Source organism: Typopeltis vanoorti, chromosome 16, assembly GCF_054136105.1.
Source record: "Typopeltis vanoorti isolate ZY-2024b chromosome 16, IOZ_Tvanoo_1.0, whole genome shotgun sequence".
In the NCBI taxonomy this organism is placed as follows: Eukaryota; Metazoa; Arthropoda; class Arachnida; order Uropygi; family Thelyphonidae; genus Typopeltis; species Typopeltis vanoorti.
Window position 1 is genome coordinate 55,447,176 of NC_143564.1, and position 25,431 is coordinate 55,472,606.

The window sequence follows — 25,431 nt, forward strand, 5'->3', positions numbered from 1 at the left end:
TCTTTGAAGGTGTCTGGTGGTTTACCTTTCACTGATATCGTTGCAATAATTTTCTTGACAAGGGCTCTTCAAATAAGATCCTTTTTGGAGTTGTTTCATAGGTGAGACTGTAGGTCATATGACTGATGCACTCCACAAAGAAGCCATTGCAATCATAAAGTTCAGATATGGAGAAATTATCAGATGGTGGAAGCGACATATGAGTTGGATTTGCTGTTGATATTTTCTTAACTGTTACCTTCTCAGCATAAGAGGATTTCAGGATAGGTATGGTGGTGGCCATACCATAACTTCCTCTTGGCATCCTGATATGATATATTTTGTTCTGTTTTTATCTTTTGTATTACTTTTTAATCCTTCCACCTCTGACATGCATGGGAGTAGACTTGATGATCTCCTTAACAATTGATACATTCAGAGCTTTCTTTGCAGAGCAAGATTTATTATCATGCTCTTTACTATCACATCAGGCACAGGTGGCAGAGTCATGACAGGCAGTTTGGGCATGCCATATTTCTGACATTTCAAGCATCTCAGTGGATTAGAATCAGAAGACTGTTTAAGATTAAATCAGAATAAATGGACTATAGTATGGGAGATTTTAACTGCAAAATTGAAACGAAGGACAATAGTGAAACAAGTATAAGAGAGTTTGATATTGCAGATAGAAATGAAAGAGGAGAAAGACTAGTAAGATTTGCAGAAAGTTAGGGTCTATTTATAATGAATACATTCTATAAAAAGAGAAAAGTATGAAAATGGACATGGCAATTGCTTGATGGAACTACAAAAAATGAAACATACTTTATTTTGAGTAACAGAAAAGAATTAATAAAGGATATATCAGTAATAAATAAGATAGATTTTGATAGTGACCACAGAATGGTCAGAACTAAAATCAAATGAAACAATACAAAAATAGGAGAGAAACAAAAAGAACTGGTGTTAAAATAGATAACGAAATGATTAGAACACAGTACAAAAAATTTGAAAAGATGATTATTATTATTATGCAAGACCCCATGGAGTCAAAGATTCATCTAGGAGGTCTTTTTTTCAAACACACAGCTCATCATACCGTGCTTTAAACACACTCAAATTCTCTGCAGACACAACACTCTCAGGCAAGGCATTCCAATCATACACAACTCTGCATGGAAAAAACCTCCTTCTCACTCCCCTACTCACACCCTCCTTATACAGCTTACAGGGATGAACTCTGATTCTCCCCTGATCTCCCACTATTTTCTGTAGAACCTCCCCAGCATTGATCCTATAACAATTCAATCCCCCTTAATAACTTGTAGGTCTCTATCATATCTCCCCTCCTCCTCCTGTCCACCAGACTCTGTAAGTTGCATCTTCTCAATCTTTCCTCATACTCAACATTCCAGAGGTTAGAAACTACCTTAGTCAGTCGCCTCTGGACCCTCTCCAACATCTCTTCATCCTGAAAATCAGGTGATCAAATCTGGGCACAATAGTCCATGTGTGGCCTAATCAAAGCCTTATACAATGGAACAAGAATCTCCCTACTTCTACAAGTCAGTGTCCTCTGCATCATTCCCACAAGCCTTTGTGTTATCTTCACAATTTTGGCTATGTGTCCCCTAAATTTTAGATCCTTATCCACAATCACCCCCAGATCTCTTATTTCCTCCACCTCCGACAATATATCCTCACCAAGCATAAATTCTGCAACCCATTTTTGTTTTCCAAATTTTAAAACCTTACATTTTGCAACATTGAACTCATATCCACATTCCGTGCCCAATCATTCAATTTATTCAAGTTTATCTTCTCTACTCTTCATGGTTCATCCCAACTTTGCATTATCTCCAAACAACTGAATATCTCCATCCAAATCTTCAGCAATATCATTAATATACAAGTTAAACAGCAATGGCCCTAAAACAGACCTCATGAGGTACACCACTAGTAACTTTCCTTTTCCTGGATATTACCCCCCCCCATACACAACTTGTTGATACATCTCAGATAGCCAGTCTCCAATCCAATGGACCAATCTAATATCCAACCCCATCCACTCCAGTTTGACTATCAACTTATCATGCGGTAATCTATTAAAGGCTTTGCAAAATCTAAGTATATTACTGTGTATCCTTCTCCTCTGTCTATGGAAGCAGTCACCTTTTTGTGATAAGTAAGTAGATTACTAAAACATGACCTCCCTTTAGCAAATCCATGCTGTCCATCAAAGATAATACCATTGAATACCCCCCCCCCATTTTATCCAGGCTTGGGACAGGCACAGCTGATGAATCAGGCCTATATCTGGGTCTTAATTATTCCTGACTGTAATCCATGTGTGTTAATCCATGTGTGTTGGGCCAGTTTGCCTGCTTGAGATCCAGGAAGTCCAAGGACTAACCAAGGGAGGGTACTTTCTCTACAACTCCGTCTCCACCATTCAATCACCAACTGACCGCAACTACATCAATGCCATCTACTGCTGACCACCACTGACATTTATCACAGACAATCACAAACATCCGTGCCCATGGCGAGATTCAAACCCGCAGCCTTTTGGCTGAAGAGTGGATATGCTATCCACTCGGCCAACCAGCAAAATAATATGGGAAAGTGGATTTTATATCTCAAAAATAAAAACAAGAAGATAAAGTATGAAAGAAAGGAGATAATGAAAATATGTGAAGACTTTTATACAAAGATGAATGAAGATATTTATCTTGGACCCATTGAAAACGAAGAAAATGAAGAAGCCAAGATGATACCAGAAATAATGATGAAAGAAATGGAGAAAGTAATTGCAGAAATGAAATTTAACAAAAGCCCAGGTGAAGATAGAATACTGGCTGAACATTTAAAGGCAGAAGGAAGGACATTATGGAAAGAACAGAATTTTTTATTTCATGACATTATCAAACAGGAAAAAACTCCTGAACAATGGAATAATGCAATAATGGTCCTAATCCACAAAAAGGGAATAAATAAGAAATAAATAATTACAGACCAATAAACCTATTATCAAAAATATTGCTAAATAGGTTAATGATAAAGTTGGATGAAGGTCAACCAGTAGAGAAAGATGGTTTTAGAAAAAAAATTTCTACAATAAACCATATTCATACTACGAACCAATTAATAGAAAAAGACTAATAAATACCAAATAGACCTTCATATGATGTTTATAGATTACGCAAAAGCTTTTGACTCCATGATATATTTCAAGCTAAAATGATAGAAGCATTGGAAAAACAGAATATAGAAAAGAAATATGTTAGGCTAATAAATAAACTATACGAAAAAGCAACAGCAACAATAAAACTAGAAAACACAGGAAACCCATTCCAAATACAGAGAGGAATAAGATGGAGGGTCCACTTTCACCCAAACTATTCAGTGAAACATTGGAAGAAATATTTATAAAACTAAATTGGGAAGCAAAAGGAATTAATATAAATGGAATGCACCACAATCATCTAAGATTTGCTGATGACATAACACTCATTGCAAAGAGTAAAGAAGAACTACAATCCATGATAATTAATACTTAAGGAATTGACAGCGTACACTAGAAATATAAATTAAATCAACTTTAATATAAACTTTCTGATATTTCAGCAACGTCAAATTGCCATCTTCATGGGAACTTAAGATAAAGACATGTGCACGCAAGTACTACATAACAGCAAATGAGAAATGAAATGAGGAAGCTACTGTTTTCTTAAAGTCCTGATGGTGCCCCCCCTGGCAGGCTATATTAGGTGTTCTTGGCCTTTGGGCTGAAGTTCTTCTGATGTATGTTTCCCAAATTTGGGGCAGCCTCATGCATCCAAATTTGTTGAGGTTTGGCATGTTCCTAAGGGCTGAGGCTATTTCCATGAATAGTCTTTCATATTTGAACTTGCTGCAGTGTATTACTGTGGCTTTCTTCCACCTTATTCTGTGGCGAGTATCCAGAGCATGGTCTGCAAGCCCAGAGTGACTGTACTGGTGAAATCGGATGTAGTCCTTGTGTTCTGAGATTCTGATATTTGCTGTCCTGCCTGTTTGGCCAAAGTAGGATAATTTACAGCTGCAAGGGACCTGGTATACACCAGGTAGGTCTAAGGGAAGTGGTTGGTCTTTAGTGCATGGCAACGTGACGTTGCCAAAATATCAGAAAGTATATATTAAAGTTGATTTAATTTATATTTCTAGTGTACGCTGTCAATTCCTTAAGTATTAATTATCAGGTTTAACCAGCATATAAGCCTTTCTACAAGAATCATCCACGGAGATTCCATCGCACGCAAGACCCGCCATTACGGCAAACTGAAGCTGAAGTTATCTAGACAACTGAATCGTCTGACCTTCCTAAAATGCTGCTGGGATAATCAGGTAATCCCAAATTGTGTAAAATTTAAGCACCATTTCTGTTCACAAAACGCTCTCCGTATCTATAACCGGGCAAGTCAGCCTTTACTACAGGAGCAAATTAATGCTACACGGTTCCCTAGCCAACGTAAACAGAGCTATTTTAGCGCTAGAGATACAGCTTTCAAATACACTAAATCACGAACTTTGGTCAATTCTACATGACATCTCGTGCACTGCGGCAAATAAAGAATTCGAAAGAATACAGAGTCGACATATCAACAAGTTAGATAAATTAAAAAAGAACTTGACGTCTGAACCAAAACTACAAACCAACACTGTAGTTAACCTTTCTTCAGTTATCTTGAAGTCTGAAGCACTAAACACTCTGTCAAGTGGTCACAACTTCGCCATTGCTCCTAGGAAATTACCAGCCGAGCAATTAATGATCCAGATCGAACACAGAATTTGCCACCTTCCAAACCACATCGCCAACGATATTAGATTGGATGTAGCTTGTGTTCTCACAAAAGCAAAACCACCAAAAACCAACATATCCATTAGTGAATACACGTCTCTACAGGAAATGAAGAAAAACAAAGAAATAGTTATCACCAAAGTGGATAACGGGAATGTCACTGTGGTACTCAATCATACTGACTACACAGGTAAGCTTAAGGCTTTAATATTAGATCGAGCTACTTACCTCCCCATTGAATACAATCCCACAAACTCACAAATTAGAAAACTCCTTAGGCTCCTTAAGAAGGTCACTTCTTGGCCTGTGGAGATTACTAACAGACTAAAACCATATAACTCTAGACCCCCCCCCCTCGTATATATGGGCTCACAAAAATACACAAAGAAAATGTGCCATTACGTCCCATAGTGGATGGCATTGATTCCCCCACTTACAAACTAGCTAAATATAGAAAACCTTACACTCCAACATAATGATATAATGGTCAGTTTTGATGTCTCGTCCTCCTCAAAGAAACCTTAGAGCTAATCCGAGCTAAATTTCCTCCCGATATCTCAGCCTTATTTCAGTTCGCAATGAACTCAGGCTATTTCGTTTGGCAGGAAAAATTCTACAAACAGATAGAGGGGACAGCCATGGGTTCACCACTTTTTCCACCCTTGGCCAACTTCTTTATGGAGACTTTTGAAGAGAAAGCCTTGAAATCTGCCCCATAAAAACCTACCATATGGCTTCGCTACATTGATGATGTGTTCGCTATTTGGCCACATGGCCCGGATACACTCCTCTCCTTCCTAACACACTTAAACAACCAACACCCTAAAATCAAGTTCACCCTGGAAAAAGAGGAAAACAACAGTCTCCCCTTCCTAGACAGACTAGTCACCTGCCAACCTGATGGTACCTTGGTTTTCTCAGTTTTTAGAAAACCCACCCATACAGGCAGATACATTCACCAACAATCCCTCCCCCCCTCACAACAATATGTAGTTATTAAGACACTATTCAACAGAGTTAAACTAATCTATTCAAATGACCAAGCCCTAACCACTGAACTAAATCACATCCCTAACACTTTCTCAGCCAATGGCTAACCCCCCCTCCCAAAAAAATCCAAAAAATACTAAAACCAGATATCCACCCCCCCCCCCCACACACACACACTTTCACAAAAAAGATTACTCTAAATCCATCACCATTCCCTACATCCAAGGCAACTCGGAAAAAATCAACAAAATCCTAAAATTGCAACGTGACATTGCCGAAATATCGGAAAGTATATATTAAAGTTGATTTAATTTATATTTCTAGCGTACACTGTCAATTACTTGAGTATTAATTATCATGTTTAACCAGCATATAAGCCTTTCTACAATCCATAAGGAATGAACTATGGTGGAAAAGCCTGAAAATAAATATTTAAAAAAAAAGGCATATGACAAAAGAATATGAAGAGGATAAAATAACTATAGATGGAAAAGAATTGATGAAGTATATGAATATATCTATCTTAGACAAACAGTAAGTTTTAAAGAAAGACAAACTAAAGAAATCAAGAAGCTATATTACCTTGAAGAATCATTCCAGGTAATATAGCCTTTAATATACTGAAAGAACATATAACAGGAGAACTACCATAAGGAAAATAATCAACAGCTGTGTGACACCAGTGTGTTTACATATGGTAGTGAGACATTGAGCATAACAGAGAAGCAATGAGAAGATCTGAGGATAGAAGAGAGAAAACTTGAAAGAAAAATGTTGAAAATCACTAAAAAGGATAAAATTAGGAATGAAGAAATAAGAAAATAGGAGTAAGAGACTTAAGTATAAAGAGCTAATAAGCTTCATTTCGGCAATGAAAACATTACTTAAATTAAGGGGATATTAAATTCCACATAGTTTTAAAACCGAATAAGAAACTCAAGGATTGGAATCAGAGAGTTTCTTGCCGAATATAGTAAACTATAAAGTATCGGCGACACTAGCGTTAGCCAATGCAAGTTATCCTAGTACGTAGTACAATACCGGACGACTCGTTGCAAAGGTGGGGGAAGTTCAGATCGCTATTCTTGGGTATTTACCATAATGTAAAAACACATTTCCTAGGAAATTTATGCTGTTATTACATTATGGAGGGAGGTCACTACCCAGACGGGTTTCAGCCTTTTTTGAGGCTTCATCAGTGAGTAGCTAGACCTAATACCAAAGTATATAGCGAAAAGAACTTATATACTCTGCGAACGAGTTTTCCAAACAGGTGCAACCATTAAGTTACTTAAGTATAAAGAGCTAATAAGCTTCATTTCGGCAATGAAAACATTACTTAAATTAAGGGGATATTAAATCCCACATAGTTTTAAAACCGAATAAGAAACTCAAGGATTGGAATCAGAGAGTTTCTTGCCGAATATAGTAAACTATAAAGTATCGGCGACACTAGCGTTAGCCAATGCAAGTAAGAGATATAATATATAAAAGTAATATAAAAAGTCAAAATGGAGATGGGTTGGTCATGTAAGGAGAATGAGAGATGAAAGGTGGACATGGTGGAAAAGAGGGGGGGAGGTAAACAGAGAAAAAGATGGAGAGATGATATCCAGACATGGAGAGGAATGAAATGGTGGCCAGAGACAAAAGAGAAGGAAAAATGGAAGAAGAGAAGGAGGCTTAAGTCCTGCAGTGGATGAAGAAAGGGTAAGAAGAAGAAGAAGAGAATTAGATATACAGTCTGACAAGGCTGTACATCTAATCCTTTAAGCTCTGAACATATCTCCTCATCTGATATATGAAGGATATCAATATCCTATTTAGATATCACTCCTCTAGAACAGTTTAGTGTTTTATGAAGCGTTACTGAGATTGGTACTGCACCTATTAATGTTGCTCTGATAGTTATTTGTGAGTGTTGCTGACATGATGTCTCCACATGATCACATCAGAATGTAGTTTGTTAACTGTTTAGGGAGATCTTGGCGGTCATTCTAAACTCTTTTCAATAATGAAATGTTTTCTGTATTGGCTTTTCATCTGTAGCATGGATGATGAGAAACACTAGTACATTAATATTGATGTCAGATGTATTTGATTTCTTACTTCTGTTATCAAACAATGTATCTCCAGTATCTGTACTTGGTTGAGTACAGATACTAGAGATACAGTATCCAGTATCTATACTTGGTTGAGTTCTTGTCTGAAAATTTGAGGATAAAGGATTCATGCTCAAGGGATTGTTTGTTCAGCACCAGAGCTCCCTACCTACCATGTAGCCATACATGGATGCTCACTCACTGATAAGCAATGACTGCACTGAGGAGTAGAATGCCAGGAATTATACTGACATTACAGCAAGTTTTGGACCCTGTTCCTGGACCATGGGGTAGGAGACTCGTTGGAACACCACTAAGCCCATTAACCAACTGATCTTGGTCAGGCCTTCCAAGATTGCCCATCTTGCCAAAACAAAGGCCATAATAGTGCAAGACTATTAGGATTCCCCTTTTCAGGTGTCTGTGGTCACATTGCACAGCAAACATAACATTGGATCATAGTGACAGTTGTCTTGAATGTAAGACAGTAAAAAAAAAGACCCACGAGAAGTAAAGTACAGGAATAAAAACAGAGAAAAAGAGGAAGAATGAAAAGGGCTAGTACCACCACTGGGAAGTCCCCTCCATCATGAACAGGAGCCTCATGAGGATGAAATATGGCATGAGCAGGAGAGAGAGAAGTAGTTTTTTTCTGTATTGAGATTAGTGAGTGATTGGAATGCACTGCCTAAATGCGAGGAAGTTTAGAGATACTGAATGCATTTAAGGCAAAGTTGGATGAGCTGTGCATGCGCTTGTGTGATAAAGTAATTTGTGATTATAATCACAAATAACAGGGTCTCGTTAATAACTTTTTCTCATTAGCATGTTTTCCAACTTTGCTGCATCTTGATATCTACTCATGAATACTGACTGACTGAAGGTTAAATCAGAACTACAAAGTTTCACAGTATTTGTCTCATGACACCCAAAAATTAAGGAAGGAAAAAAAATTGTGATTTTTAAAAATTTATTATTCTATAATTTTCTGTAATTTAAAAACTGGAAAGCTCTATACACTGCTTGTGTTGCTAAAATCACATGCCTACATACTAAGGTACCTGGTTTTTATAAGGATTAATGATAGAATTTAATAAAATAAAACTCACAGGTGGTCCTGATTGTCCAAGAAATCCTCTTGGTCCCTGTGGGCCTAATGGACCCTGATCTCCTTGAGGACCTGGAGATCCTGGCTCTCCTGTGCTTCCCTAAAATATAAAAAATTAATATTAAGCTGAAATGCTATTTACAGAATAGATCGTGAAGATATTCAAAGCAAGGAATCCATCATGACAAAATATAACTTTAAAATTTAAAACATAAGAGAACTATATTTATCTATATTATTAATTATCCAGAAAAGACAAAGAATTTTGTTAACCAGTATCTTTCATTCATCATTAATGCCTTTATAATCCTAATTAGTAATGTCTTCCACATATCCAAGCTCCATTAACCTCCCTACTGGCTGAGGTGGATGAAACAGTGAGACCAAATTGCACTTCTTATCCATGTTATTCAACAGGAGTTGAATAACATGGATAAGAAGTGCATGTGATAACATGGACAACAAAAGTCTTCCAGTAAGATCACCTTCATTTTATATATCCATAATAATAACTTCCCTATTCATAATATCTTCTCAATAATAACTTCTCTAATAAATTCCATAATAACACTTCCCTATTCTTGCATCTCAGTGAATTCTTCAACATCTGAGTATTATAGTGTGTCACCTTGGAAATATGCCCTCCAAACTTCAAATCCATAACAACAACACTCACCTCCCAAAAAAATCCTTGGCCTGATCAAAGTATACAAGCTGTGATTTCTTCATCCCAAAGTGTATTTACACTTGACCAAGTTAAACTGCCAGCTATTATCCTTTGCCTATCTGTCAATCTATTTAAGTCATCCTGCAGTCTCTTTGTCTCTTTATATCATCTTAATTGACTATTGCTCTTCTCAACTTTATATAATCAACAAACTACTGGACACTTCCCCTTATATCATTTCCTATATCCATGATGTGCAAATCAAACAGCAGACACACTGTAGTACTGGATTCAATTTTTCCATATACCCTCTTTGATATCTGTCCGCCATCCCCTTATCAAATCACCAGCTTCATATCCATCCCCATTTTCTTCAGTTTATTTAACAAAGATACATCTGATATCCCATCAAATGTTTTTACAAAGTATAGCAGATTGCTATATTTTGTAGCCATTTCCTTTATCTAATTCGATTGTCATTATTAAAAGCAAGTAAATCACTAAGGCAAGCTCTCACAAAATCATGCTATACCCTATACAGTATCGTTGTAAAATTTGATGCAGTAGAAATTTTCCTTTTTCTTGCATAGACTTTTACAGTGGTCGCAACTCGTAAACATGCTAAACAAATTTTGTATTAACATTGCAAATAAGCCCATATATTTAACCCAAAGGAATTAACATGCAAGATTGTACAATACAGAAAATGTCTAAACTGTAAGGTTCAAGGGCAATGCCTTAGAAATTGGCATTGTATGGATGTAAAAACTGTATATAATGTAAGTGAAATTTAATGTGCTCAGAGTCAGCCTGATACAACTTTCAAGGTCAGTGGTAAAAGGGCAGTATACTTCTGAAGTAGTTCACCTTTTTTTGAAAATTGGATTAAGTGAGTATATTTGTTTCAGTAAGGAAATACCGTGAGTAGACATATCACTAACTATTATAACAACGGAATTAACTCACGTCGATTATTCTTTATTCATAGAATTTTCACCTGAGTATCACAGGTATCGTCAGTACAGGTACAAGGCTAATTAAACAATAACTGTTATATTCACAAAGTGCCACCCAAGTAGCTAAGGTTAAATTTCCTAAATTTATTTAAATTATTTTTTTAATTATTTAAATTTAATTATTTAGTTATTTAATTATTAAATAATAATTATTAAATTATTCGATTATCATAATTACTTTTTTAATATATATATGTGTGTGTGTGTGTATACAATTATATGTTAAGAAAGATTTGCTGCTTTATAAAGTACTATCTCCCACGTGGGGGGGAGACGTAAACCATCGGATCTGTTTAGGTTAGGGGAGTGAAGTAATTTAAATTGTACATATTTGGTCTAATGTATTAAAATTAAGAACTTTTACTGCTAAAAGACTATAAGATATAATGATAAAATATACAAAGAGCCAACAAGTTTCACTAGCCACTGTCTAGCATTTTCAAGGCTGTACTGGCATGAAAACAAATGCATCAAGTTACATGTAAAACATACACTTTAGTAACTGCTAGGTCGTTACATTTGATAATTCGTCTTTGATGGCGTGCATGCATTCAAATGCTTCAGTCAGAATCCGGTACATGACCACGTGTTGTGTAGTTTTTTGCATATTATAGTTCTGTTAAACTGAGAGAAATTATGAGAATTTTCCATATGTCTTTAAGAATAGTACCTTGATTTCTATTTAAATTATTGCCTGTGCGTAGCACCACAGCTGCTTCTTTGAAAGTTCTGTGTCTATAGTCATTCTCGACGTAAGGCATAGAACTGTTTTTCCAATCTATAACGTGATTTGATGTTGAGAAATGATGAGCTAAACCAGATGTGATCATTCTATTGTGATTGACATCCCCCACATGTTCCTTCTGTCTTATTTCAAAACTTCTAGAAGTTTGACCAATGTAAGAAAGGCCACACGTGCATGGAATTTCATATACTCCAGGAAATTTGAAGAAAGGTACCTGATCTTTGGGTGATCTTGAGATTTGTCTGATCATGGTAGTTGGTTTAAAAACCACTCTGATGTTATGAGCTTTTAACATTCTTGCCAATTTTGTGGAAACTGAATTAATATATGGAATGACAGCTGTGGACACATATTGGGACACCGTAACATGTTGTTGGAGGTTGTCTTTAAATAGCAATTTGTTCAAAATGTTAGAAGGGTATCGATAGTCTATCTTTTTTTTAAAGACAACCTCATTCGCTATTTATGAATGTTCCATTGGCGGACAGCATAGAATTACTACACCAAGAATTTCCTCCAGACATTGTCAAGTTATTTGAATTTGTAATAAAGTCTGGTTATTTTTCCTTCAAAAACACACCTCACCACACTTATACCAACAAATCGAAGGGACAGCAATGGGTAATCCAATATCTCCTGCTATTGCCAACTACTTCATGGAGCATTTCGAACAGCATATCTTTAACAACATTACACCCAGACCTAACATTTAGTTCAGATATGTGGATAACATTTTTGCCATATGGAAGGGCATGTCAATCACAACCTCAGAAGAACTACAACTGTTTCTCTCAAAAATTAATGCACTTCATCCAAGGATCCAGTTCACCCTAGAAGTAGAAGTAAATAAGCAGTTAGCATTTCTAGACCTCTTGATTCTTCGCCAACCAGATGGTTATCTACAATTCACAGTCTATAGGAAAGAGACTCATACAGGCCAGTACATCCACGCTGAATCACATCACCATCCCAGCCAAAAGGCAAGTACTATAAAAACACTAATTCATAGAGCCCACTCCTTTTGTTCTTCAGAAGAACTTTTACAAAAAGAATTACAGTATATTAATTCCTACTTCATATCCAATGGCTATAAGAAGTCCTTCATAAAAAGAGCATCCTCTTCAAGTACAGAAGAACCTACACGTATACCTATCTCCTATATACAAGGGATTAGTGAACGTATAGCTAAGGTGCTAAAACCACTAAATATCTGTGTGGCTTTTCGACCCATCAGAAAAATCTCCACTTTCCTAATGTCTCCAAAGGACAAGCTCCCACATCTCAGCTATTCAGGTGTCTACCAGATTCCCTGTTCGTGTGGATTATCATATTTTGGACAAACAGGAAGATCTGCTCAGGTCCGGTTAGAAGAACACCAGTCGTACATCCAGTACCTTGAACCTGAACAATCTAGAATTGCAGAACATGCCATCAACACCAGACATAGAGTTAAGTGGAACAAGACAAAAGTCATTGACAAAAGTTGGTTCCTAATGGAATGGCTATACAAAGAAACATGTGAAACATTACTTCACTCCCCTAACCTAAATAGATCCGATGGTTTGCGTCTTTCCCCGCTGTGGTAGATAGTACTTTATAAAGCAGCAAATCTTTCCTAACATATAATGTATACACATATATATATATATATATTTAAAAAAAATTTAATTATGATAATTGAATAATTAAATAATTATTATTTAATAATTAAATAACTAAATAATTAAATTTAAATAATTAAAATAAAAAATAAATAAATAACAATAATAATTTAAATAAATTTAGGAAATTTAACCTTAGCTACTTAGGTGGCACTTTGTGAATATAACAGTTATTGTTTAATTAGCCTTGTACCTGTACTGATGATGATGCCTGTGATACTCAGGTGAAAATTCTACGAATAAAGAATAATTGACGTGAGTTAATTCTGTTATTATAATAGTTAGTAATGTGTATATTTGGTGAGAACTAAAAGTGAGCTTTAACATGAAGGTCAAGACCGTTTTATGTGGGAATGTTCAGGGGCCTTGACCCTTCGTCCAAAGACCCGAGAAATTGTATAAAGGTCATCTAGGAATGAAAGAAAAAGGAGAAAAGGGGAAAAGAGGAAGGGAGGAAAAGAAGAGAGAACGAGTCAATTCGCCATGTTCGTCGGTCCGGTTGAAGTTACGAGGGAGAGCCACGGGAGCCGTGAAACTATCGAGGGAGAAGAGAAGCGGGACCAGCATGCATTGCCAATAGGACAATCTGCTAAGTGCCTCCATCGATGGACCCTTCGGACAATTCTTAGACATTGGGAAAAATGTGCTCCAGGTCCCACAAGTCATTCCAAGTGAGACGACAGTGATGACGGAATCTCTGCATGGAAGTAAAAACCTGGAATAGATGAGAAGCCCGCGGAACCTAAGAAGGAACTAGGAACGAGTGCATAATAGAGTTAAAGAATATATGTGAGTTAATTTCATTGTATTTGCTAATGATATGTGATCTGAGAAGGGCTGATAAGTTTCTTTAAAGGTTGATATAACTAGTCTAAGAATAGTCTGTTTACAGTTATAGTTAGAATTACTAGTTACAAGTAACAGAGCATGATATTCCTTGAATTGTAATGGGCTGATAGTTTTTTTTTTTGAATGTTGAAATAATATGTTGCATGACTCTGTGCACTTTCAAAATGTTAAATTGCTGAAGTTTTAAGCTTAAAGTGGAGTTAAGAGAGAATCTTTCCCTATTGTATGAATTTGTATAATTACGTTTAGTGTAAATAAATATGTTTGTTTTGTTTACAAAATGTGCAGCCTGATCTTTACACAATGCACTGTTTTGAAATAAACACGAACCTGTGAGCAAAGGAGTTGAATGTTAGCCACGACTGTTTAATGTTAAGAAGGGCTTTGGGATAATTTCGGAGTGAACTCTACTGGAAGTATTATTATTATATCTTATACCACAAGGAGAGCACTGGTGGCGCAGTCGATTAATCTAAATAAATTTCCAGAGTTCTCCCGGTATAGGAAAAATACTAAAAGTAGAGTAAAGTTAATAAAGAATTTACTAACTTTACTAATAAGTTTATCTCTACTGCCTTTTCAACTCTTTATCCTTTAAAGTATTAACGGATAAAGAGTTGAAAAGGCAGTAGAGATAAATTAATAAAAGTAAGAATAGAGTAGAGAAGATTAATTAATAACAGAAAATAAAGAATATAGAGAAATATTACAATGGCTCAAATAATTACAAAATAATACAAAATAAGCATACACATAAGAAACGTTCACATCCTATTCCTGTCCACCCAACACTGAATTCTCTCTCTTTTACAAATTGCTCCAATAATTTAACCACCATACCTGAGATGATGAATAACTTATAATTTGCTATATCTGTCTTGGAACCTCATTTATGCAATAGAAGACTATTTTGACCTCTTTCATTTCCCTAGGCACCTTTCATAACTGATACTTAAAATTAAAGTTTTACCAATTCCTTTGCATATTCTCCTAATACACTGGCTAATATCTCATTCCATCCCATGGCTGTACTTGCTTGTAAGTATCTGCAATATCATAAGCATCTCCAATTAATCTACCCGTATTCTCTTATCAGTCAATGTCACATCTGTTACCTGGCAACCACTCAGGCAGTCACTTCATGGTCACTCGTACCAACTGAAGGGTGATTTGAAACCTCATTAATAATTACATCCTCTGATCAGATGATCAAATCCACATCCCTCAATCCTTGTGCCCTCTGTTACATACAGTCTGAGGTAATTGTCCCTCAAAAACTCAAGAAATTCATTTTCTTTACTTCCAGTTCCTATCTCATCATCCCAGTTTATATTGCCATAGTTAAAATCACCCATAATGATCACCCTTTTCTTATTTGCTTGGCTAATTTGATTATACATTTCATAGTCACTACCATCCACATTATCAGGTCTATAACAACATCCAACTAAGTAGTTCATTCTATTCACCTTTATCTCACACCATACTGCCTCAAAACAACTGGCATTATTTCCCTCTTGCATCTCTACTTTGTATGGGCATAACTCTTTCTCTATCATGAATAATGCTCCCCTTCTCCCTTTTTATCCTTTCTAGCCTCACGAAACATATCATACCCTTCCATCTCTATTCCTGTCAGGATGTCGTCCTCATCCAACCATGTCATATGTCTCACTTATGTCCTTTCCTCACAAAAGTCTTCTTGTGACCAACCACTACCCAGGTGATCACTTCATGATCACTCTCACTAACTGGAAGGAAGTGCAAAACTCCATTCACAATTACATCCTCTGATTAAATGATCAGATCTAAAACTCACAATCATCACAAGTTTATATGTCCCAATGATTTAGAGGAAAATAAACTATCAGGATAAATCACTTCATCTCACTTATTTCTGATACTTTTGACACTTGTAAATAAACACAGAAGTTCACTTTTAGGTCTATGACTAGTCCTACCCAAGCCACTTGTTGGTTGTGATTTAACCGCCCCAACTGCTCTGGCCCAATCACCTTTATTACTGCTTAGCATATATCCATTCAGTCTGAACCACCCCACTCACATCCTAATCTATCATCATCAGCAAATTCCTGACAAGTACCCTCAAGGGGTGTACAGGATATGATAGTACTACATGAAAAATTTACATCATTATTAACTTCCTATAAACAATTTTCCTCCAAATCAGTCTGTTACTTGTCAAGACTCCAACATTATCAGATATTATATTTTTATCGCCTTTGTACTATAGCACTTTGTACCATATCAATCCACCTATATCTTCGTCTCCTCTGGGTTGTTTTCCTGCCAACCTGGCAGAGAACACTTGTTTCGCTAATCTTTCCTCGCCCATTCTGTTCAAGTGACCATACCACCTGAGATTAGCTCTGTTAATGCATTCCTGGATGCTGACAATGTCAAGTTCTTTCCTAATATCCTCATTTTTAATATGATATTGCCACTGATGCCATCTGTTTATGCCTCTAATCTTTCTCAGGACTCTCATATCTGCAGTCGCTAGTCTTTGGTCAAGTGTTTTACTTCTGACCCAGCTCTCAGATCCATAAGTTAAAACTGGTTTGAACACTCTCTTGTATACAGCTAATTTAGTGTTCCGACTAATTTCCCTCTCATTCAAAATGAATTTATTCAATTGACTTCCTACCATACCAGCTTTGTTGATTCTGTTGTCTATTTCCATATTTAATTTACCATCTTCACTAAAAATCGTGCCTAAGTAGCTGAAATGTTTTACTTCTTCCACAGGTTCCCTATTCAAAACACAGCTGACATTTTCAACGATTATACCTATTTTCATTGCTTTTTATTGCTGACCTTCATACCATATCTATTACAACAGTTATTCAATTTAGTCAGGGAATCTTGCAAACTTCTAGCAGATTTATTTAGAAGTATAACATTGTCCGCATAAAGCAAAGAGCTGACATTAACATCACCAATTCTGATATCATGTTTAATACCACTTTCCATCATAATGTGATCCATATAGATAATGAATAACAGAGGGGATAATGTACATCCTCGTCTCACACCAGATTTAACATTAAACCATCTTCCTGTACTTCCTTCAATTCTAACTGCTGACTTGCAACTCAAATAAAGACTAAGTATTGCTTGATATAACGCCCAATTGACACCATATAACCGTAGTGTATTGAATAGCTTCTCTCTTGGCACCTTATCGTATGCCTTTTCCAGATCGACAAAACTTAAATACAGATCTTTTGTTATATTCCAATGCTTTCTCAACTATTTGTCATAAAGTGAAGATCTGACCCTGACAGCTTCTATTTGCCTGAATCCAGCTTGTTCTTTACCAAGCTTTTCTTCCGCAATTCTTCTCAACGGTTTCTCAAGTACACTTGCATATATCTTACCAGGAACACTCAGTAGGGATATACCTCTGTAATTCTCACATTCAGTTTTATTTCCCTTTTTATACATGGGTACTATGAGAGCTCTACTCCAATCATCAGGAATTCGCCCCTCTGTCCAGGCTTTCTGAACTATGCAGTGCAGCCACTGTAAGACTTTTATACCACCATACTTCAGTATTTCTGGTCGAATATCATCTACTTCTGCTGCATTTCCACATTTCAAGCCTTTGATGGCTTTTTTACTTCAAATATGGATTATTCCTGACTGCGTGTCTGGTCAGTGTTTTTTACCACTGTGCTGTCATCACTGCTTGTTTCATTTAGCAGTTTTTCAAAGTAATTACTCCATACTTCAAGGATATCTTTTCTCCCATTTTCATGTCACCTTTATCATCTCTAAGTCCTTTTATAGCACAATTTACTCCATTCCTAAGCTTCTTCAACAACCTCCAGAATATTTTGCCACATTGTTGATATTTATTTTCTATGTTCCTGCCCAAGTCCACATGACTTTTGTTTAGCTAGTTTTACACATGGTTTAGCTTTCTTACATTTGTCTCTGTATTCTCTAAGAGCACAAGCTGACTTATTCACCAGGAACTTTTGATATGCTTTCTTCTTTTCCTTCACTGCCTATTTAACTTCCTGTGTCCACCATGGAGTTCTAATTTTTCTATCCTTGCAGACAACCTCACCACATGCCTCTCTAGCTGAATCAATCAGGGTTTTCTTCAGGGTTTGCCATTGAATCTCCAAGGTTTGGTTCCTGTTCTCAAACTCTTTCATTTTTTCTTCAATAATCTTTGTGTATTTTAGTCTACAGTTCACATCTGAGAGCTGCTCAACTTTTATTCGCTTTAAAACTTTCTTACAAGTCATTCTTTTCAATATGAAATTCAATTTTATCCTGCTCAAGAATAAATAGTGATCGCTTCCAATTTCAAATCCTCTGTACACTCTGGTGTCCTGTACCAGGGAGAAAACATCACTGTCAACAATAACACAGTCAATGAGACTTTACTTATTCCTTGCCTCTTCTCTCCATGTGAATTTGTGCACATTTTTATGTTGGAACATGGTGTTAGTAATAACCAGTACATGTCCTGAGCAGAAATCCAACAGGTATTTGCCATTAATATTATTATTATTATTATTATTATTATTAAAACAAGACCTCATGGAGTCAAAGACTCATCTAGGAGGTCCTTTTATCTTACACACACATCTCATCATACCGGGTCTTAAACACATTCAAACTACTTGCAGACACCACGCTCTCAGGCAGGGCATTCCAATCACTCACAACTCTGCACGAAAAAAACCTGCCTCTCACTCCCTTACTCACACCCTCCTTATACAGTTTCCAGGGATGACCTCTGGTTCTCCCATGATCTCCCACTATTCTCTGTAGAACTTCTCCACCATTGATCCTATAACAACCCCTTACCAACTTGTAGGTCTCTATCATATCTCCCCTTTTCCTTCTCTCCACGAGACTCTGCAAATTACATCTTTTCAATCTTTCCTCATACTCAACATTCCAGAGGTCAGAAACTACCTTAGTCATTCGCCTTTGGACCCTTTCCAACATCTCTTCATCCTTCTGAAAACCCGGTGACCAAATCTGGGCACAATAGTCCAAGTGTGGCCTAATCAAAGCCTTATACATTGGAACAAGTATCTCCCTACTTCTACATGTCAGTGTCCTCCGCATCATTCCCAGAAGTCTTTGTGTTGTCTTAACAATTTTGGCGATGTGTCCCCTAAATTTTAGATCCTTATCCACTATCACCCCCAGATCTCTTATTTCCTCTACTTCCAACAATATATTCTCACCAAGCATAAATTCTGCATCCCATCTTTGTTTTCCAAATTTTAAAACCTTACATTTTGCAACATTGAACTCACATCCCCATTTGCTTGCCCAATCACTCAATTTATTCAAGTCTTCTTGCAAGGCCACAACATCTTCACTACTCTTTATGGTTCGTCCCAACTTTGCATCATCTGCAAACAACTGAATATCTCCATCCAAATCTTCACCAATATCATTAATATATAAGTTAAATAGTAATGGCCCTAAAACAGACCCCTGAGACACTCCACTAGTGACTTTCCTTTTCCTGGATATTGCACCCCCATACACAACTTGTTGATACCTATCAGATAGCCAGTCTCCAATCCAATCCACTAATCTAATATCCAACCCCATCTGCTCTAGTTTGACTGTCAACTTATCATGAGGTACTCTATCAAAAGCTTTTGCGAAATCCAAGTATATTACTGTGTATCCTTCTCCTCTGTCCAAGGAAGCAGTCACTTTATTGTAATAAGTAAGTAGATTACTAAAACATGACCTCCCTTTAGCAAATCCATGCTGTCCATCAAAAATTATACCATTGTTGTCAACCCAACTCTGGATCCTAGTTCTCACAAGCTTCTCCAACAACTTAACCACAACACCTGACACACAGATAGGCCTATAGTTTGATGCTTGAGTTCGATCACCTCCTTTATGAAGTGGCACAATCTTGCCCTCCTTCCACTCTTTAGGAACTTGACCAAGTGCAAGACTCATATTAAAAAAATATGTCAAGGCAGGTGTCAACTCTCTAGCACACTCCTTCAGAATACGTGGTGATATATTATCAAGTCCCACAGCCTTATTTACATCTAGTTTACTCAACTCCCCAAACACCTCTTGCTCACTTACAGTCAGTCTCTCCTCCCCATCATCAACTGCTCTTAATCTCTCCATGAAGTCACATTCACAAGATTGAAAGATCTTTATGAATTGCTCATCAACCTCAGACAGTATGTAACAGAGGGCACACGAGGATTCTTAATCCTCGTGTGCCCTCTGTTACATACTGTCTGAGGTAGTTATCCCTCAAAAACTCAAGAAACTCATTTTCTTTACTTCCAGTCGCTATCTCTTCATTCCAGTCTATATTGCCATAATTAAAATCACCCATAATGATCACCCTTTTCTTATTTGCTTGGCTTATTTGACTATACATTTCACTATCACCACCATCCACATTACCAGGTCTATAACAACATCCCACCAAGTATTTGATTCTATTCACCTCTATCTCACACCATACTGCCTCAAAACCACTGGCCCTATTTCCCTCTTGCATCTCTACCTTGTATGGACATAACTCTTTCTCTATCATCAATAGCACTCCCCCTCCCTTTATACCATTTCCTCCAATCAATGTCATCCTTCCATAATCATTCTTTCTTTTGCTGGCTACATATCGAAAGAACTCCCTAGGATTCTTTTTGGCTTCATTAGCTAACTGCTGTTCATACCTCTCTTTAGCTACTCTCACCAACCAAGTCACCCTCCTTGCCTGGTCTTTGTAGACCTCATGAAATTGGTTACTTCCACTTCTCTTATGCTGTCTCCACAATGCCTTTTTTTTCTGTATTGCATGCTTAATCTCTTTATTCATCCATCTCACACCTACCTTATTTAACCTTCTCACCCATGGTATACATTTAGACATTGCAGATACTAAATAGTTTTTGAAAATCCCCCAAGCTGCATTCATCTCTTTTCCAGCTAACTCCTCATTCCATGCTACATCTGCAAGCTGTCTCCTGAGCTCTTCATAATCACCCCCCTTGTAGTTCCACATATACCCTTTTTTCACAGGGGTCCTTGCACTGCTGGCAACCACCCAGGTAATCACCTCATGGTCACTTTCACCAATTGGTGGATGATTTGACACCTCATTTATAATTACATCCTCCGATGAGATGACCAAATCCAAGACCCTTAATCCTCGTGTGCCCTCTGTTACATACTGTCTGAGGTAGTTATCCCTCAAAAACTCAAGAAACTCATTTTCTTTACTTCCAGTCGCTATCTCTTCATTCCAGTCTATATTGCCATAATTAAAATCACCCATAATGATCACCCTTTTCTTATTTGCTTGGCTTATTTGACTATACATTTCACTATCACCACCATCCACATTACCAGGTCTATAACAACATCCCACCAAGTATTTGATTCTATTCACCTCTATCTCACACCATACTGCCTCAAAACCACTGGCCCTATTTCCCTCTTGCATCTCTACCTTGTATGGACATAACTCTTTCTCTATCATCAATAGCACTCCCCCTCCCTTTTTATCCCTTCTATCCTCACGAAACACATCATACCTTTCCATCTCTATTCCTGTCAGGATGTCGTCCTCATCTAACCATGTCTCACTTATTCCGACAATCTCTGGGTGCACAGACGCAATTAGTGCAACCATTTCATCCGCCTTGTTTCTTATGCTTCTAGCATTGGTATACAAACACAACAACTCATTTCTGGATCTACAGCTAGTTCCACTGATACCATTCACTCGATGTGCTCTCTCCATGCTGAACTGGGGCCATTTCTCTTTCTGCTTCTTCATTTTAGAACCCTTTGCAATAAATCTGTTTCCTCTTGATCCCTGGTCATCCCATTACTTTCCTGCCTACACATGCTCTCACTCCTCTTGGAGCATCCACCTTTCTCACGCTGTGTATCCCTGTCCACCGTGGGCCTCCCCGTTTCCCTGCTCCTCTTGCACACCCATTCTCTCATTTTCTATACTCATACCACTCACCTCTCCATTGTATTCCACTTCTTCAATCTCTCCTGTCTTACTCTCCTGCTCTTCCACATCACTCCCCTCTCGATCTGATTCATTTTCTCTATTCACTTCTCTACCTTCCAGCAGCAGTCTCTCCAAGCGACTTACACCATAACCACTCAAATGCAGTCCATCGCTCCCATACAGCTCACTTCGTCCCTCAAACTCATTCCACACATTAACAAACTGTACTCCCGTCTCCTCACACATTTCAGCCAGAATACCATTCATAATCCTTGCTCTCCGCCTCATTTCACCACAATCATACCTAGGCAACACACTGACCACCCTTCCTGTCACACTATTCTCTTTTATCTTTCCAAGCAGTCTCTTGACATTCATTTTGACATGCTCTTTTTTCTCTCTCAAATCATTTGTACCAATTAATACAATTAACTCTTTTGCTCGCTCCCGCCTCATATCCAATGCCTCAATCACTCTACTTATTTTACCGCCTGGAAAACACACCTTGTGCATTTTATCCTCTAGCACACCTTTAATAATGGAGTCGCCATACAACGCCACTCGCTCATCTTTCGTTAACTCTTTCATGCCATCATGATTTATTGTAATAGTTTTGACCTGAATTCTCTTAATTTCATTCCGCATCCATTTCATTTCTTGCTTCATCCAATTCAATTCACCTTCCGAACCTCGTGACACATTCACTCTATCATTAAATCTTTCTAACTTTCTAACTTTTGATCCCCTGTTCTCACTTTCCCTCTCATTCATCCTTCTTTGTTTCCGTACTTTCGGTCCAACATACGTCCAACTTTCACTATCATTCTTCTCACTTTCACTCTCATTTATCTTTCTTTGTTTCCGTACTTTCGGACTAACATGCGTCCAACTTTCGCTATCATTCTTCTCACTTTTACTGTCATTCATCTTTCTTTGTTTCAGTACTTTCGGTCCAACATGCGTCGAACTTTCGCCATCATTTATTCTTTCGATTTTTTTTACTTGCGATTTCTGCATTACGCAAGTTCTACTTTCATTCGTTCTCTCAATTTCGTTTCTTTCCACCTCACTTTCGTCCCTTTTAACATCCGTTACGGTTGTCAAATCGCTCTTTTTCTTTTTTCCTGATTTTTTAACATTTTTTCGCTTCTCTTGCTCACTATCCTTTTCTTTCAAACGTGCAATCGCGATACAATCGGTACTAGCACTTTCTGTCATCAATTTCATATTCGCATTCATTAGTTCTTCGTTCAGGTCACACTTCGCACACACCCTTCTTCCATCCGCACTAAACATCCACAAATCATTTATGTAATCGAAGGAATACGTATAACAGACCTCACACTTAACGAAACGACTGAAATCTACATTCAAATCATGGAATGACAATGCCGCCGCCATTTTTTTTTTTTCTCTCTGCCGGTTATAGGTCTAATAATAACGATTTCGTAATTTAGTTTAGACAAGAAAAAAAAACCCACACTAATAATACCGGTAGCGTACAACATTTACAGCCGCTCTTACTCAAACAATTACGCATATATACTTAATTATTCCTAGTAAAAACTTATCTGAATCAGGAGCTCTTCAAAACACGTCCGCAGTACTTGGCCCACTAGCGCCCCCTTTTCTCCAAATTTTCCCAAAATATTTTTGTATGTCTGACAATCACTTCCTACTCTGCTATTTAGATCCCCAAACAAGGACCAACTTTTCCCTTTTTTATTGTGTCAGCAGCTTTCTCTAGTGCCTCAAAAAATTCCTCCACTTCTACCTTAGTAGAGCCTTCTGTGGGACCATAGGCACAAATAAGTCTCATTGTCCAGTTCCCCATTCTGATATTTGCCCAATCACTCTACTTGAAAGTGCCTGTCATTCAAGAAGATTAGCCTCGTATGGCTACTCCTTCTTTTCCTTGATTGTGCCTGAATATAACATTTTGTATTTATTGCTCAGAAAGATTTCACCAGGTTTTGTCTTTTTTGTTTCAGTCACCCCTATTATGTCGATCTGGTGCTTACCTAAATTCCTCAGGCTAGTCCATTTCTTTGCCATTCAGGCTTCTTATGTTGATATTACCGATCTTTAACTCTGGTAATGTTGAGTTGGGGGTGTGCTTTCAGATTTGTTCCAGTAGATGACTTTTCACTGTTCGCCCTGGTTCCCTGGCGAAAACAATGAGGGCCTTGTTTAACCTGGTGATGCCCCAGCCAGCATGAAATTTTGTCAATGTTGTAACATCATTTTGTATATTGGTTTAAGCCAATAAGAATACAATTTGGTCATTTTGTATTTATTGCTCAGAAAGATTTCACCAGGATTTGTCTTTTTTGTTTCAGTCACCCCTATTATGTCATTCTGGTACTTACCTAAATTCCTCAGGCTAGTCCATTTCTTTGCCATTCAGGCTTCTTATAGTACCGATCTTTAACTCTGGTAATGTTGAGTTGGGATGTGCTTTCAGATTTGTTCCAGTAGATGACTTTTCACTGTTCGCCCTGGTTTCCTGGCGAAAACAATGAGGGCCTTGTTTAACCAGGTGACGCCCCAGCCAGCATGAAATTTTGTCAATGTTGTAACATCATTTTGTATATTGGTTTAAGCCAATAAGAATACAATTTGGTCGGCTAAATCCCAAATTGCCAGCCCATCCTCGTTCATTCAGTATCCAGGTAGATACCCAACAGAGTGCACCACGAGAAGGTGAGGATTGTTCATTAGGTCAGAAGCCCTGGTCGGTTCTCCACATTCCTTTAAAGGCTATGTGGAGGTCTGCTCTCAGTTATACAGCTTTGACCCTTAAGCACCCCCTGATCATCCTAATCTATTCCATTCCTATACTGGTCATCCCCCATACCTATATCATAGACCTGAAGTCTTTGAAATTAAATGATATTGTTATTACAAAATATGTTTTAATAAGTGTAAAGTCATGTTCAGAATAAAGTAATTGATGTGTATATTATGTAGATGAAAATTCAATAGTTGATATTACAATAACTAGATTACTTTCATCCCAAGTGGCAAGTGAGTCATCAGTAAACACATTTAAGAAAAGAAGTTAAATAGTCCTAGATAAATAGCCATGCAATAAGTATTAGGACTTCTTTCTTGAGGGTACAAAAATAGAATTAATAACACATTAACTTTCAGTGTAATTACAATTTCTAAAAGGGCATAATCTTTCCTAGCAGAAGAATTTTAACCTTATTATTTTTAAAAAATGGAGAAAATGGAGCTCAAAGATATTGGTTAAAATATAATAATTAATTAATTAAACAAAGTATACCTTTTCACCAGTTGGACCACTTTTTCCTCTTCTTCCTCTTGGTCCTCTATTTCCCTAGGAAATCAGAAATTAGTTTAAAATTGTTATAACGCATTTTAATTGCATTTCAATTCAGAATTGAATGATTCATCTATATATGCAATTTGTGGCAGATGTCAATAAAATAACAATGTC

The 25,431-nt window shown here is 37.2% G+C and overlaps 1 protein-coding gene across 1 annotated transcript in view; it reads right to left on the reverse strand.

The window, feature by feature from the left end:
- The window catches only part of LOC150098029 (uncharacterized), a 995,665-nt gene that overhangs the window by 829,103 nt on the left and 141,131 nt on the right, over positions 1 to 25,431 (reverse strand). Inside the window, exons 8-9 of the mRNA XM_090406661.1 lie at positions 25,258 to 25,311; positions 9,021 to 9,119 (exon numbers count right to left, since the gene is read on the reverse strand). Of these exons, the coding sequence (XP_090262787.1) occupies positions 9,021 to 9,119; positions 25,258 to 25,311 (153 nt within the window). The remainder of the gene's footprint in view (positions 1 to 9,020; positions 9,120 to 25,257; positions 25,312 to 25,431) is intronic.